General features: G+C 51.3%; 1 protein-coding gene across 1 annotated transcript in view; it reads right to left on the bottom strand.

Moving 5' to 3' along the window:
* The window catches only part of LOC101092602 (L-gulonolactone oxidase), a 33755-nt gene continuing 16360 nt past the window's right edge, over positions 1-17395 (bottom strand). Inside the window, exons 7-12 of the mRNA XM_019828593.2 lie at positions 9719-9826; positions 8803-8879; positions 3145-3294; positions 2122-2286; positions 1536-1626; positions 1-762 (exon numbers count right to left, since the gene is read on the bottom strand). Of these exons, the coding sequence (XP_019684152.1) occupies positions 634-762; positions 1536-1626; positions 2122-2286; positions 3145-3294; positions 8803-8879; positions 9719-9826 (720 nt within the window). The 3' untranslated portion in view covers positions 1-633. The remainder of the gene's footprint in view (positions 763-1535; positions 1627-2121; positions 2287-3144; positions 3295-8802; positions 8880-9718; positions 9827-17395) is intronic.

Here is a 17395-nt window from a genome sequence, read left to right as displayed (position 1 = left end):
TCAATTCTTGGTCTTTATTTAAAAGAAGGCAAGGAGAGTCCCATTCCCCAAACATCCCCTGAAGCAGCCATGCTTGAAGGTCAGGTGATGGGAGGTCAGGGGGACGGGGAGAAACTGGGAGAGGGCAGTCCCAGGGCAGGTGGGCACGCACCCGGGCATCTGAAAAACCCTCAAGGGTGACAGGAGGCAGGACACAGTACACAGGACTGCTGTGCCCAGACACACGTTAACGGGGGCCCTGGAGTCACAGGCAACTAGCCGGCAGGTGGAAGCTGTGAATGACCGAAGGCCTGCCCTCTTCAAGAAACATAACATTTCAGGGTTTCTCTATTTCCTGGGAAAGAATGTGGTGACTGTAGGTTCGGGGAAGGGGGCTGCCGCAAGGAGATGCAGAGATTTGGGTGCTCTTCCTTGCATGGGGTTGTTGCAGGGATAAAGGAAGGAAGAGAGTGGGGAGCCCTGCCTAGATCCAGGCTCACGGCTGTGGGTGGGAGCAGCTGTGGGTGCCGTGGCAGAGGGCCCGCGGAAAGAGGTCTGCTCCCCATGGGGCCAGTGGGGACATTGAGCCTTCAACCTCCTGGAGGTGGACCTGAGGGATGGGATGGGGTTCGCTCAATTTATTCTGTTTCTGCTTCAGTAGAACACCTTCTCCAGATACGCATTCAGGAACATCCCAGTAGGGTCCAGCTTTTCTCGGATGGCACAGAACTTTGAAAAGGCTGGGTACATTTTCTCAAAGTCCTTCCGGGTACAGTTGTGGGCCTGTGGAAGCAACCAGACACAACAGACCTTGCTCCCTAGAGCTGACGTTTCAGTGGGGCTGCAAACAGGCAGCCTTGTGTCTGTATGCCTGCACACGTGACCCTCCCACCCCCAGGCACACACACGCGTGAATGCGCACACATGTATCCACTTACCTGCACATGCGTGCATGCATATAAAATGCATGTACCCATACCTACACATGCAAGTGTATGTGTGCACACATATGCTTGCGCACACAAGCATGCATGCAAGTACCCACATAATGTAAAGACCCAAACAGAAGAGAGGAAGTTCTTGGAAGGTAAAGACGGAAGGTGTTACAGCATTAACATTAAACTCTGGATTCCCTTTACCACCCCACAGTGTGACAGTGGAGAGGGCTCTGCCCCCAATTCTATTGCTAACTAGTAAGTCCCATCACTTCTGAAGACTCTCAGTTTCCCTATCTGTTAAAGGGGCTCACTGACTCCTGCCTTACCCTGCTCACAGAGGTTTCCATGAGAATCGAATAAAATGAGAGATGAGAAATTTCTCTGAAAACTCTCAGGGAGACTTCACGGAGTATAATCACTGAGCTATTGGAACATGAATGTTGGGGGAAGCTGGGCCTGGGTCAGCTTCCTTCCTGTGACTTGCTTAGCCCTTGGACCCCAACTTCTGAGCCTTGGTCAGGCAGACGAACAGGGAAGAGAGGCGCCCTCTGGTGGGCCCCAAGCTCACAGCAGCTGCCAGGCTGATGGCCCTGTGAGCCACTCCCTGGCAAATCCTACCTTGGCCCAGTGGGGCCTGCCCCCGACCTTCTTCATGATGGTCTCGTAGGCCAGCCAGTAGTCCAGCCGTGGTATGTCCTTGCCATAGGGCCTGGTGGGGAGCAGAAGGAGGTAAGGCCCTGTCCCTGCCCTTAGCCCAACGCAGGGCTCAAACTCACGAACCATGAGATCACGACCTGAGCCGAAATCAAGAGTCAGGTGCTTAACTGACTGAGCCACCCAGGGGCCCCCTTCTCTGCTTAACTTAAACCCGGCTTCAGAATCCTTCTCAACACAGCATTTCAGGCTGTCCGAACCATCAACTAGGGTAGGCCCGTGAGACGGCATGCAATTGCCGTTGCGTGACATCCATCTCACAAAGGGTGGCTATTCACATGAACATTACCTATGAATTAATATGAATTATTGTAGTACTATGGGGAGGAAGTGGGAGTTGTAGGAACGCAAGGAAGAGAGACTATTTTCTGCTGCCAGGATCAAGGAAATCTTGCTAGAGAGGACAGCATCTGAACTGGCCTTGAAGGAGGGTCTTTCTCAGCTGAGGGGCTGCCTCCCCCAGCCCCACCGCTCCCAGCGAGCCAGTCACCTGTACATGATGATGTTCATGTAGCAGCTGTCCCTCTGGAAGCAGGGGCTCAGCAGGATATCATCCCCCCGGGTGAAGCGCACCTCCACGGGAAAGTGGGCCACCATCTTGGGGTGGGTCTCCAGCACGGCCTTCAGTTCCAGCAGCGCCTCCTTGGTCTTCTCTCTGCACACAGCCCAGGGGGGCAGAACCCGGGCCTCGGGAAAGGGCCTCCGGGAGCCATCACACGAGGCTCTGCATGCCTGCCCCCCCTCCCCCAGGGACGGGGGGCTCCCAGCTTCTAGGAGGCCCACGCTTAGCGGTTGCTCTCAAAGTCCTCCGCGTGGAAATGGAGCCTCTGAGTGTCTCCGCTGGAGAGCTGCCTCCTGCTCCTGGTCCTGCCCTGGGCCCCCCACCCAGTCAGGGGCTCCTCTCAGGTGTCTGGCCCCAGCTGCCCCACACCCCTGGCCTCTTCCTTTTCTGACAGAGTAAAATCAGTCTGATTCCAACACTTGCGCGTGTTCTAATATTCCCGCTGGGAGAGTGGTGCCCCAGCCCTTGAACACTGCAACAGAGGTCTCGCCTAAGCCCTGGGCACCGCTTCCCCCCTGTTCCTGGAGAGAGACAGAGAGGGGACCATTCAGAGAGAAAGCTGGGGCTACAGACCTCACCTAGGTTCTTACCTGGGCTGCCGCCCAAGGCAGAGTCCCAGCCCCTGGCATGCTAGGTGGGCGCTGTCCCTCGAGGGACTGAATGTAGGGGTCAGCTCTCCAGAGCAATAAGAAGCCGGGCAGGAAGCCCCACACTCCGCACCCGAGTCTGCCGTGACCCACCTCCGGGCTGCTGTCCCCATAGAGGTAGAACAGCTTGGCACAAGGGTGCCGGAAGGGGACTCAGCCTCCATTTTGCCCCCTACTCATAATGGATAGGTAGGACCAGGAGCCTGGTTGGCAGAGTACGCATCAGGGCTGCGTGGGGCACCCTTGAAGGGGGTCCCTTGGACACTGACCCCGCCCCCTGCAGCCCGGCCGGCGCGGCCCCTACCTGGGGATGGCCCAGTCCTGGACGTGCTGCTTGAAGCGGCACTCATAGGTGAAGATCTCGTGGCTGAGGTTGCTGCTTTCCCTCTTCCTCGTGAACAGGAGCCAGAAGAAGAAGCGATTGATCCAGCCCACGAGGCCTGGCAGGAAGGAACTGGAGGGGGCAGGGCAGAGGGATGATCAGTAATCATACAATCCAGCTGCCTGTGTGCTTACAAACCTTGTGGGGGGGGGGGGGCAGGTTCCGTCCAAACCTCTGCCACTCCCGCTTACCTGCGGCTTGGAAACCTTCCTGGGGATGCAGATAGCATTCCAAATCACCCTCCCAACACTTCCAGAAGCCACTTCTGGATCGCCCCCGTGCATGCCACTACCCTCCTAGTGAGGGCTAGCTTGTTTTCAGTGTTTGGGGTTTTTTCCTTCTTAATTGTGGTAAAAAAAATTGCCTAACATTAAATTTGCCATCTTAGCCATTTTTAAGTATGAGGTTTAGCACTGTTACGTATATTCACATTGTTGTGCAAGGAATCCCCAGAATCTCACAAAGCGAAACTCTGTCCCCAGTAAACAAGTCCCCATTCCCCTGCTCCCCCTGCCAGCCCCTGGCGACCCCGATTCTACTATCTGTCTCTACAAATGTGACTGCTCTGGGGGCCTCGCGTAAGTGGAATCATACAGTATTTGCCTTTTGTGACTGGCTTATGTCACTTAGCATAATGGCCTTAAGGTTCATCCATGTTGTAGCCTGTGCCAGAATTTCCTTCCTTTTTAAGGCCAAGTAAGATGCCATTATAAGAGTAGACCTCATTTGGTTTATCCACTCCTGCACTGGACACTTGGGTTTGCCTCCACCTTTTGGCTATTAAGAATAATGCTGCTGTGAACATGGGTGTGTAAATATGTCTTTAAGACCCTGCTTTTTTTATATATTCAATATAATTTATTGTCAAATTGGTTTCCATACAACACCCAGTGCTCATCCCAACAGGTGTCCTCCTCTGTGCCCAGCACCTACTTTCCCCGCCCTCCCACCCCCCATCAACCCACAGTTTGTTCTCAGTTTTTAAGAGTCTCTTATGGTTTGCCTCCCTCCCTCTCCATAACTTTTTTCCCCCTTCCCCTCCCCCATGGTCTTCTGTTAAGTTTCTCAGGATCCACATAAGAGTTAAAACCTATGGTATCTTTCTCTGCCTGACTTACTTCACTTAGCATAACACCCTCCAGTGCCATCCACGTTGCTACAAATGGCCAGATTTCATTCTTTCTCATTGCCAAGTAGTATTCCATTGTATATATAAACCATGATTTCTTTATCCGTTCATCAGTTGATGGACATTTAGGCTCTTTCCATAATTTGGCTATTGTTGAAAGTGCTGCTGTAAACATTGGGGTACAAGTGCCCCTATGCATCAGTACTCCTGTATCCCTTGGGTAAATTCCTAGCAGTGCTATTGCTGGGTCCTAGGGTAGGTCTATTTTTAATTTTCTGAGGAACCTCCACACTGTTTTCCAGAGCGACTGCGCCAGTTTGTATTCCCACCAACAGTGCAAGAGGGCCGCCATTAAGACCCTGCTTTCGGGGCGCCTGGGTGGCGCAGTCGGTTAAGCGTCTGACTTCAGCCAGGTCATGATCTCGCGGTCCACGAGTTTGAGCCCCGTGTCGGGCTCTGGGCTGACGGCTCGGAGCCTGGAGCCTATTTCCGATTCTGTGTCTCCCTCTCTCTCTGCCCCTCCCCCGTTCATGCTCTGTCTCTCTCTGTCCCAAAAATAAATAAAAAACATTGAAAAAAAAAAAAAAGACCCTGCTTTCATGGGGCACCTGGGTGGCTCAGCCAGGTGAGTGTCTGACTCTCGGTTTCTGCTCAGGTCATGATCCCAGGGTCAGGGGATCGAGCCTCATGTCAGACTCTGCACTGAGCGTGGAGCCTGCTTGGGATTCTCTTTCTCTCCCTCTGCCCCTCTCTCTTGCTCTTGCTCACATTTTGTCTAAAAAGAAAACAAAACAAAAAACACAAAAACCAGAGAGAGAGAGAGAGAGACCCTGTTTTCAATTCTTTTAGAGACGCACCTGAAGAGGACATCAGCCCCGAGGCTGGTTATAGGGGCCTGTCCAGTCATCCCACTCACGAACCCAGCTCCTGCCAGCTCGGGGTCCTGGGAGCTGAACTGGCTCTAATCATGCCAGCTGTAGCATGTGCCTCTCCTGGAGTCACTCAAGACTCCTGGTAACGAGGCTTAGTTGGACTTCTCCCTCCCGGCGAGTAGCCTCTTGTTAGAGCCACGCTCCCCAGGCCTGTCCCTGGTCTCATCCCGGCCGCCTCATTGTCTGTCAAAAATCCATTCCAGGTGCTCAGAGCACCTCATGGGGGTTACAGAGAACAGCAGACCCAGGCCCTTGCATCTTGCCGCTTAGTGGGGGCACCAGGAGCCTTTGTGAGAAGGGAGGGAAGTGATGTCTAGCAAACAACCCAATTGTTGCTAGTGGCTCTACTTTATGTACTTGCAAACCACAGCTCAGAGAGGCTGAGCGATTTACCCAGAGTCACACAGCAGGGAAGTGAAGGTATGGATCAGAGTCCAGGGCCCCTTGAGTCCAAAGCTCATGCTCTTCCCATGGCCCCAAGCTGCTGAGTTTCCGGGGACTCAGAAAGGGTACATGGGTACTTGCTTCAGGGGCGGGGTAGGAGACGGATGCCATCTGTCTCAAGGCAGATGCTCTCTGGTGTCTCAGAGGCCAGCTGGCTGTGGTGGGGCTTCCACTGGCCCCCAGGAGTAGGGCTGTTCTAACCACAGGAGCTGAGCTTGGCCTAGGCCCTGGGTCACCCCCAGGGACCTGTTCCCAACCGAAAGCCTGCCTTTCTGTCCTGGTCAGCTATGGCCACTGTCATCACTCCCACAGTGGACCACTACTAAACTCCTCAAAGACAGGCACCAAGCTTTTAATGTGGCATTTCTTACACAAATATCTAGGGACCTGCCTCTAGGTGCCAGGCATTGCTTGGGGCACTGGGGATCAAGTGTGACAGGACAGGCAGGGTTCCTGACCTTGCAGGGACACAGTGAGTCTTACTGTGAAGAAGCCGTTAAACCACCAAGTACAATCTGTTATTCGCCATTCATTCCCGCACCTCGGGCACACGGCTGAGTGTGCACCCCAGAGCTGCAGGGGTGAGTCTGGGTGGATACGGTTTCCAGAAGCACCTAAGCCAAAGCCCCACGGGCTGAACTCAGAGGCTGTGGAGCTCTCACAGAGCACCCACTCGGGCCGGGAAGTGGCAGCTGTGATTTAGAGCCCAATTTATTTGCACACTCACTGGGATCGGGCTCCACAGGCACACGCACATAAAACTGCCGAGAGGCTGTGATAGAAGCTAGAGAGAAAGCCTGGTGGGGCATTTTCCACTCTCACTCCCACCCATAATCCGCTGGATCGTGGTCCCCAGGCCGGCTTCCTCCTTGTCCCTTGCCTGCCCAGATGCATTAAGTCCTGTGTTGAGTTTCTCTCTCCTAACACCTTCCAGGGAGTTAGTCACCCCAATGTGAGTCCCATCCGTGCACCTGTAGCTCCCCTACCCTGAGAAGACCCGACGCCAGGTGCCAAAGGTCTCAACCACGTCCAGGACCGACAAGAACTCCAGCTAGTTTCCCAGGTTCTGTCATCAGTGCCACCTTTGATGGGCTCTTATGCCCTTTCAGTAGGCAAGGATTTCTTATGAAGACACCGTCTCAAAGGTAAAACAACAAACAGCTAGATTTCACTATACTAACATTAAATACATCTAACACTAAAAGTTTTTTTAAAAGCCATAAAAGTGAAAGACAGAACAAACAGGGAGGTATTGCAGCCCAGAAACAGAGTGCTCAAAATATATACATAGAACCCTACAGCACAATAAGAAAAAAATATCCACCCAATTTTTAAAAAGGGCAAAATACATGAACACGTGCTTCATAGAAGAGAAATCTAAAGGATCAATATACTAAAAAACCACACAACCTTACAAGTAAGCATGTAAATAAGAATTAAAAACCACAGTGAGATACTATTTAATACATGTCACATGAAAATGTAAAATTTCGATCTCGACCAGCTTGTGGGGCACAGAGAATCTTACAGTGTGCGGCGAGGTCACTGGGTATAGCCACTTGGGAGAACAATTTGATCTGATAAGCCTGAAGATACTCATGCTCGATGACCCAGGAATTCCACTCATGAGTATACTCAAGACAAAAAAAAAAAAAAAAAAAGCATCAGGAGCAGTGGTTGAGAATCCTCACAGCAATATGGTTTGTAATGGCAAAAGAAAGAAAGAAAGAAAGAAAGAAAGAAAGAAAGAAAGAAAGAAAGAAAGAAAAGAAAGGAAAAGAAAAGAAAAGAAAAAAGAAAAAAAATCTTGGAAATAACCCAAATACCCATTATTAGGAATATGGATTAAAAAAAAAAAGAATATGGATAAACGCATTGTGATAAATGCATACAGTGAAAAATGACTGATCGTTATATATCACAGCTATCCATATCAACATGGATAATTATCACAATCGAAGCTGAATTACCAAATTTCTGATTTCAAGATTCATAAAACTAAAATATAAATAAAAGCAAGGGAGTGATAAACATAAAGTTCAGGGTAGTGATTACTTCTTGGTTACCCCTTGGAGAGTGTGGTCTGGGACTTCTGGGACTTCATAAAGACCATTCCTGGGGTGCCTGGGTGGCTTAGTCGGTTGAGTGTCTGACTTTGGCTCAGGTCATGATCTCGCAGTTCATGGGTTCGAACCCCGTGTCGGGCTCTGTGCTGCCAGCTCAGAGCCTGGAGCCTGCTTCAGATACTGTGTTTCCCTCTCTCTCTGCCCCTTCCCCACTCATACTCTGTACTCTCTGTCTCTCAAAAATGAATAAACGTTAAAAAAATTTTAACATAAAGACCATTCCAATTGTACTCATGTTGTTTCATTTCTTAAGCTGGTGTGGTGGTAACCACGTGGATGCTTATTACATTACTCTTTTTTTTTTTTTTGAGAGAGAGAGAGAAAGAGGGTGAGTGGGGGAGAGGGGGAGAGAGGGAGAGAGAGAGAGAGAGAGAGAGAGAAAGAATCTTAGGCAGACTCCACACTCAGCACAGAGCCCAACACAGGGCTTGATCCCATGACCCTGGGACCATGACCTGAGCCAAAATCAAGTCAGACACTCAGCCGACTGAGCTACCCAGGCACCCCACGTTATTCTTTATATTTTAATATGTTTTCTATATTATTTTGTATGTATAAAATATTTCAAAAAATTTTTATATCATGTCATTCCATGTCTTGGCGAGATATAAAGTTACCATTCAAGAACCCATGAAACCTTCCCCATCACTGAGAGTTACGTGTCTACCAGCAGACATGGAGTCTGGGCATAAGCCTAGATGTCAGGCTGGGAAGGGGGTAGAAAACAGGACATTATGAGATTTACATCACTTGGGGGCCAAAGAGTGGGACGCGGGCACTGGCATTTTATAAAAAGCTCCCCAGGTGATTTGAATGTGTAGGCAGGGTTGAAAAATCACTGCCCTAGACCCTAATTTACATGCATAAAGGCCAGGGTGTTATTCTTTTGGTGGACCGCATCCTCAACAGCATATGGCAGATGCTGGAAGAAGGTACCTTGCATTCCTACCTGATCCAGAGCAGGAACTCCAGTAAATAGAATCCAATGGCATAGTCCCAAAACCAGTTGGCTGAAGAGGAGGGGGGCTGGGGAGAAGAATCTGTAATCAGTTCAGGGCCAGAGCTCAGCTGCTTTCTGACCTATTGTCATAGTGTCCCCCTACAGGGAGATGTGTCCAAGAGGGGCTGCATGTGTGTGTAGAGGGGGTGACCCACCTGCCAGGACAATCGAAAGCCTCACTTCTTGGTGACCCAGCCAATTTGCATGCCCCACCCCTTTCGTTTCCTGCATATTTATGTCTTTAGGTATGTTTTTATTTTGCACAAGATGACGATGTGCATCCGTCCCTCCCCTTCTGAGCCCCGGAGGCAAGTGTCCAGAGATCACCATTTACAAACCCCATGCCAGCCCGTAACACACAGTAAGTGTCATCGCTTTTGCCTGACGTGGCCCATCAGTGTTCATCCTAGGTGATGGTTTTGTGTTTTTCTGCTGAGAAGCAGCTCATTGGCTAAGGACGTGGAGGAGAGACAAAACTGTTGCTTTCCTCACCTGTCCAGGTGGGGGTGGGCAAGACAGGGGCGTTGGAGGGAAGGTGGAGGTGGTCCGAGGGATAGCCCAGCTGCCTGGTACTCTACCTTATCCTATCCTGGCCTCCCCACACCTCTGCTCCCCTCTCCCGCATCTAGGCTGTCCCCTGACCTCACTCCTGCACATCCCTACCTGTGGTCCCATTAGACCCTAACTGGGCCAACTCTCCTTCCTCCATCCACCCTGCTGCCTCGCCTGCTTCTGTCCTCACACTCAGTGATGCCCACCTTCGTTTTCCCTCTCACACCTCACTGACCACCCGGGACAAGGACAAAGGTCAGCCACCCTGGGGACTGCAGGCTGTGCGTGAGGACGGGACTGATGCTGTCGCTACCTTGTTGGTGTGGTCCTGGTAGATGACGCTGACGTTCTCGCTGTGCGGGAACCAGAGGAAGCGGAAGTATTCAGATTTCTTCAGGTGGCTGTCCAGGTTGTCGAGAACCTGACCTCGGCAGAAGGCAAAGGGAAAGACGGCGTGGGTCCAGGCTGATGGCGGGAAAGTACTGGAAGTCAGGGCCCGCGGGTGCCTCAGTTTCTCCCCAGCAAGAGAAAATACTTAAAATTGTCCTAGCGTCGTCAAATGGCATGGAATGTGGCTTGTAATAGGCTGGACATCAGTGGTCCTTTTGCATGGTGACTTCCCCCAGCAGCTTAGAGGATGGAGATGGTTTCTTATTTGTCCCGGCTTGAACAATTCCTAGCGGTATGAGTTTGGGCAAGGTACCTGACACCTCTGTGCCTCAGTTTCCTCATCTGTAAAAGAGGACTAATAATAGTACCCCTGTCAGGACTGGTATGAAGATAAAATGCGCTAATACCTAGAAAGTGCTCACGATGGTGTCACGAACATGGTAGGCACCGCATAGGCGTAAGCTGTTGCTGCTGCTGCTATTATTACCCTTCCATTGTCATTCACTGTCACCATCATCGTCCTTTATCTCCATACTGCCTAATACATCACAGGTCCTTAAAGAAATGAACAGGAGAAGGGCGCCTGGGTGGCTCAGTCGGTTGAGCGTCCGACTTCAGCTCAGGTCACGATCTCACAGTCCGTGAGCTCGAGCTCCGCGTCGGGCCCTGTGCTGACGGCTCAGAGCCTGGAGCCTGCTTCGGATTCTGTGTCTCCCTCTGTCTCTGCCCCTCCCCTGCTCATGCTCTGTGTCTCTCTGTCTCAAAAATAAATAAAAACATTAAAAAAAAAAAGAAATGAACAGGAGAATCTCGCTCTAATATGGCTCATTATTGCAATCCTAGAGATGAGATCACGGAGCAAATCATGTCTCCCTAAAACCTATCAAGTAGATACAGGACAATTTCTGAGCCAAAGGGTAGACAGATTTGGTATTTGATGGGAAGCTGGCAGTTGGGGAAAAGCACCACTGGTCTTGGGGTGAGTTCCAGGTTCGAGTCCTGGTCTGCAGCTTACCAAGCTGCACGACCTAGGAGGAGCCATGTACCTGAGCTTTGGTCTTCCCGTAGATAACATGTGGGCACTGGTGCAATGAAATAGATAATCTACATCAAAGCTCCCAGGACAGTGACTGCCATGTGGCATGTGCCCGAAGAACAGTTTTGGTTCTGGATTTGACCAATGCTAGCACACACACATCTAGTGTTCCTGTCCTATCCCCCCGAAGTCCCTAGCTGTGACTTCCAGAAAGCCCTTTGAGGCCTCTGGGTAGCATCTCTCCATCTGTAGAATGAAGACAGTAATACCCTTCCTTCCTTCCTTCCTTCCTTCCTTCCTTCCTTCCTTCCAGGGCTGTTGTGAGGAGCAGGGGAAATCAGGGGTTTGAAAGCACTGTAAACTCAACATGTGAGGGAGGGAGCAGGAAAGACGGAGGAAAAACAACAACACAGCAGCTTACTGACCAAATGCACTGTGGGGAATTGGGCACCCAGCAGAGAAAAATGGCCAGATCCAATCACGGGTCAAGACGGTGTCCAAAGAGGTTGGTACGCTTGAGGGAGAACGGCCATTTCCACCGTCTGGCCAGGAAGGAAGGTGAAGCCAACACGAAGCACTGAGATGAGCCCCTCTAGAACTTACATGCGGGGTGTCTGAGAGCAGCGGAACTTTGGAATTCTGGGTCTTTGCCATGACTGTCGGGGAGGCCCCCTGACCAGCTCACCAGGGCATGGTGTAGCCGGGGATATGGAGACGGGTGGATGATTGTTGCATTCCAGTGATCTGCCTGTCGTCCTCCCCCTCTCCCACTCCACCCCAATCTGTTGGTCACCCTGTTTTATTTCTGAAAATGCCTCCCCAGTCTTCTCCTGAGACCCATTGCTGCTGCTGTGAGATAGTCCACACCCTTCTTACCCATCACCCGTACTCCTGCATTCACCTCATAATATGCCCCCTTTCTCATCTCTCCAGACAACTTCTACAGAGCATACGCAAAACACAGCTCAGAAACCCCCAGCAGCTCTCTACTGCCTAAAGAATAAAGCTCACACCACTTAGTTCGGCATCCGGGACCTCCGTCCACAAACACTGTCCGATACGACAGCCCCTGTCCACAAGTGGCCATTGAGCACCTGAAAAGTGACTTATCCGAACTGAGATGGATGTAACTTAAATGCTCCTCATACAGCCATCTCCTCCCCTTCTAAGTGGCTTCTAATTATATTGCATCCATCCCAGAATGACACTGCAGCTCTTGAAGCATCTGTCTCTGAAATTGGTCAGTAGTCCCTTATAGGTCAGGGACTATCTCGTCCATCTTTGGTCCCTGCCAGCACAGAGATCAGCAAAATTTTTCTGTAAAGAACCAGGCAGTAAATATTTTAGACTTTTGGGGCCCTGTGGTCTCTGTTGCAACTATTTAACTCTGCCACGATAGCATGAAAGCAGCCACGGACAATACATTAGCAATGAGCGTGGCTGTGTGCTAATAAAACTTTATTTACAAAAACAGGCAGTGAGCCAGAGTCTGCCTGCAGGCTCTAGTTTCCCAACCCCTTGCCTTAGAGCTGCTGGCACAATGCCTTGTACAGAGAATGCCGAGGACACTATCATTCCTTACTTGAAGAGAAAGGCCTTTCGTGCCATGCTGGAGGCTCAGGAAAGGTTGAGGAAGAAACTCCAGAGCCCCTGTCACTATCACTTCCATCCTGACAGGGCAATGGACCCATGGTCCACAGGACTCTCCTGTGGGAAGCCTCTGGGCAGAGCTGACGTTCCCCTGGGAGAGCCAGGAATACAGCCTGGTGACTTGGCCTGGAGGGTGGGGCTGGGACACTGGAAAGGAGAAAACCCCCATCTCCTCACGTTTAGCATCCTGGGCCATCCCACTCTATTGCCCAGAATCCAGCAGCAAATGTAATGGCGCCCTTCTCAGCTCTAAGAGGTTTATGTCCAGCCTTCTTCTACCTAGAATGGAGTGACGAGAGTCACGAGAGTCACCCCATTACATTTTGTGCCTCTGTCCTGACACTGGTCATTCTTTTCCTCCCACAGTAAAGAAACAAGGCATGTCTCATGTCTCTCCCCCCACCCCCCCGCCACCACACACACAAAATAATAAGCTTCTAGAGGCATGAACTATGCACGATTGAGCTCTGGACTCTCCATTACCCCTAACTTAGCACGAGGTTGGCCGCTGGATGGTGGAACAACCTTGGGCCCCACCCCACTGTGGATTAAACTCTCTCCTTCAGCACCCACAAACCACCCTAACTGGAGGAGGACTGTTCCTAGGATCCTTGATATGACTTGTGTCTCCTGGGAGCACCATCATAGACCTTTGGGTCCCAGAGGAGTCTCTTCCTTGACACATTACTGGCATGAAGGGTTCTGGCAGGTTCTGTCCCTCCAGATTTAGTCCTTGTGGCACTGCTGAGTTGGCTCCCGGGAACTGGCTCTCAGGCTTGTGAGCAGAGGGCTTCCAGTGTGATAGCCGGGGATTACCTGGCATCAGCTGACGGCCACCCCAGACAGTGGTCGGCATCTGGTAGCTACTGACAAGGACGGTGACACACTGGGACCAATACTGCTTCCTGGGGCGCTGCAGGAGGGCTGAGGCAACAGCCAGCTGCACTCATCACATCTCATTATGGTTTGGGTGACATAAAGGGCAAAAGGTTGACAATAATTTCTAAAATCTTCATGCCTTCTAACCGGTTGTGATTCCATGCCGACCCAGCTGCAAGAGTCAGAAATGCTGAGACTTTGTCAGAAAAACTGTGAGGGTGGCCTCTTTCTAGGCACCACAAAACTGGACAAGACTTCTTTCCAGCTCTAGAAACTGGATTCAGTTCTAGAACTGGATTCCAGTTCTAGAAACACTGATTCCAACTCTCCCTGGGGTCCGGGAATGACCCCTTCCCCTCATGTGGCTTTGAACAGCCTTCAGAAATCATGCGGTGATGTATTTAAGAGAATCAGTAATGGGAAGCACAGACTTGACAGACCACCGCACAGCACAGGTGGGAGGAGTTGCTGAAAATCCCAGAAAAAGGTGGATTTTTAATACATTGCCGATCAACCGACCTTGAGTAACCTCGTATTGAGCACTGCCATGTGTTCTGTGGATGCTGGGGAGCCGGAGGCCTCAGATAAAATCCCTGCCCTCCAGAATGCTAATCATCGAGTAGCAAAAGGGAGGGGGACCGTTTCAAGAGACGGTGGCAAATGGTCATGAGCAAAACAGAGTAACCAGCACCTGTCACCTGCAAAGTCAAGCAGTGACTCAGATTCTGGGATCTACTCACAGAGCAGGTGTCAGGAGGTAGCATTCTCTAGAAATAAAGCCAGTGGGGGTTCCTGTCACTAAGGCCATTAAGAAAGCAAGGGCATTGGGGCGCCTGGGTGGCGCAGTCGGTTAAGCCTCCGACTTCAGCCAGGTCACGATCTCGCGGTCCATGAGTTCGAGCCCCGCGTCAGGCTCTGGGCTGATGGCTCGGAGCCTGGAGCCTGTTTCCGATTCTGTGTCTCCCTCTCTCTCTGCCCCTCCCCTGTTCATGCTCTGTCTCTCTCTGTCCCAAAAATAAATTTAAAACGTTGAAAAAAAAATTAAAAAAAAAAAAAAAAAGAAAGCAAGGGCAGAGGGTTCACCTGCTGTGTTGCCTTGAGTCCTGGCAACAATCCCATGGGGCCAGTCAAGCTCTTATCCTCACCACACACTCAAGCTCAGGGGAGTGAGAAGATTTGTCCAAACTCATAGAAGGCCAGTGAAGAAACCGGGCTTCAAACCTGGTGGTCTGACTTGGGAGATATGTTCCAGCTTCTACACCGCACCCCTCGTGATGGGTCCGCTTGGGTTCTGTTCCCAAGTTCAGGGCTGGAAGGCCCATGATGGGGATTTCATAAACACGTGCCACACAGAAAGCAGGATATAGGAAAGGAAAGAGGAGAAAAGGAAAGGAAAGAAATGTAAGGGAAGGAAAAATGGTGGCCCCGCTAGCTTTTCACACCTAACTTTATGTGCAAGAAGCAATTGTCCTCCTTCGTCCTGGCTTCCTAACTCTCACTTCTCGAATGCTCCTCGGGAGCCCGGGATCGGCCAACCTGGAGGGCGTGGCCATCAGGGAAAAGCCCATGCCCAGAGAGGACACGATGCTGGGGAGCTGTGTGCAGGCCCGATGTAGACGCAAACACTCAGGGCAGCACGGTTTGCACCCCAGGGGAGGTGGGGCAACTTCCTATGAACCCAAATGGTAAGAAGCCAGGAGCAGGTACCCTGATGCAGGATCAGGAGGGTGCACTGTCTTCCTAATGGTTGTCAAAATCGTCATGCCTCCTGAAGGCTACATCCAATTATTGTTCCTTTTAGAGTCCAGGAATCCTTTTAGATTAAAAGCTTAATCTAAATCCTTTTAGCTTTAGATTAGATCCCAGGCCAAGCAAGAGTGGGGAGAAGTTGATCTAATGATGAGTTTCTGATCCTTCCTCCTCCTCCGTGGGCTTGTTTCCTTCGAGGGGAGCAAGGCAGCAGGCCCGTGTTGTGGATTTGCACATCCTCTTAGCTTTTCCTCCTCAGTATTCACAGCCTCTCGAAGGTGCCCTTTAAAGGCTATTTTGCGTGGAGAGAGCAAAAGCAAATGGCAGAGGAGGCCGTTTATTGCCCACACCCTTTGGGATAAATCATAGGGCTGCAAATGCCACCGACCCTCTGTCCTTGTTTATGGCCTGCAACTGTGGCGAAGGCTGTCGGCAGGGCGTGAAATACAGGGCGTGAAATCCAAGGCGAGAGTCCCCACAAGGAACCAACCCTGTAGACCTCTTGATCCAGTCTGTGCTATTTGTTACTGCAGCCCTAGCAAAATACAACCCCTCAATCTGTATCTCCAGCCTCCGCCTCCCGCCTGAGTGCCAAACCTGCAAAGCCAGCTGCCCTCCAACACCTCCACCTGAGGCACCTCAAACTCGAGTTCCCACCCCAAACTCGTCATCTTGTTCCCCACACCTGCTGTGCCTCCTGGACTCTCCACCCCGGTGGTAGGGCCACCATTTCTGCCTCCTGCCTCCCACTCCACCACTCTGCTCTCAGCTGCCGAGTCCTATTGGTCCCTCATCTCAAACATCGCTTGAGGGGCACCTGGGTGGATCAGTCAGTTAAGCACCCTACTCTTGATTTTGGCCCAGGTCATGAGCTCGTGGTTGGTGGGACTGAGCCCTGCGTCGGGCTCCATGCTAACAGTGTGGAGCCTGCTTGGGATTCTCTCTCTCCCTCTCTCTCTGCCCCTCCCCCCTACTCTCTCTCTCTCTCTTTCAAAATAGATAAATAAACTTTAAATATCGCTTGAATTTGTGCCCTAAAAAAGTGGACTTGGCCCTGTATTTCAGTCCCTTGGGTACCTCTCCAGGCTACGCCTACTCTACATCATTCTCTTCTGAATCTCCCTCACAGTACTGACTCTGGTCAAACATCTCTCTGCCAGGTTCCCTTTGGACTTGATGGTTGTCCTGAACTATTTCTTTAGCTCCTGGCCAGGCCATCTGTCCTGGCTAATGTCTTCAGTTTCAAGCCCTGGAGCAGGCTGCCTAGTCTGTCACTCCTGGAGCCCCAGCTCCAAGCTTCATTAGCCATGTCGGCATATATGGTTAACCTCAGAGTGGAGACCAAAATGGTCTCTCTTTGTAACCTACCCCTGCGTGCATTTCTATAATTCTCTGTCTGTTAAAAACACTTTAACTGAGGAGGCTGGAATGCTTGGTTCAGAAGCAGCAGGGATGAGGGAAGTTGGGGGCTCTGTTTTCTCTTCTCAGCCAGTCTAGGGGCAAGAGAACCTTGAGGGGTACAGAGGACAGAAGGTGGGAGCTGCCAAGGGGGGAAGAAGCAGGCTGTCTCAGAGTCTGCTGGGGAGAAGAAAGGGCTACCCGGCCTGCCCAGCTGCAGCCGGAGAAGAATGCCTGAGCTGTATCTCCGTGGGGGTCCCTGCCACATCCTGCAGTGGGTCACCCCACTAAGAGGTACAGAAGGGAAAGGCCGAGAAGATGAGAGTGCAGTGGGTGCTCAGACTGTTATTCTATGGCCTTAGGAGTTAGCCCTAGAGTCATACGGGTCTCAACTGCCGACCCCACAGCAGGCCTCAACCAACATGCCTGGCACTGACCAGAACATAGAACACTCTCAAACCCTACTTGGAGTGAACAACAGGTCTAGATCTGCCGTTTAGCACTGGTCTGGGAGAGATTGTAGCTGTTTGAGGCAGGCCAAAATGGCCCCAAAGAGCTCAGAGTCTGGGCTGGTTCCAGGCAGAGTCGTGTGGGCAGGCCAGACCCTTGTGGGGCTCCCTGGCTTAGCCATAACTTGTCCCTGCCACACAACTCCATGAAATGTCCTTGTCCAGAACCAGCCCTACTTTCTTGGGCCAAGGCTTCATGCAGTTCACTTGCCAATTTTGTCCCATTAGGCTCAGTATTGGTACTCCAGGGGTCCATGCCATACCCCCTTAGAGCCATGGAAGCACTTTCTCACCAACCAGGAGTTCTGGGGATAAATTTCCACCAAACACCATGCCTCTGAGTAGGGGGCCTTCTGGATTTAAGGCCTTTTCCTGGTCT

Source organism: Felis catus, chromosome B1 (genome assembly GCF_018350175.1).
Source record: "Felis catus isolate Fca126 chromosome B1, F.catus_Fca126_mat1.0, whole genome shotgun sequence".
Classification (NCBI taxonomy): Eukaryota; Metazoa; Chordata; class Mammalia; order Carnivora; family Felidae; genus Felis; species Felis catus.
Note: the sequence above shows the minus strand (reverse complement) of the source record. Positions and strands in the feature narration are given on the sequence as shown.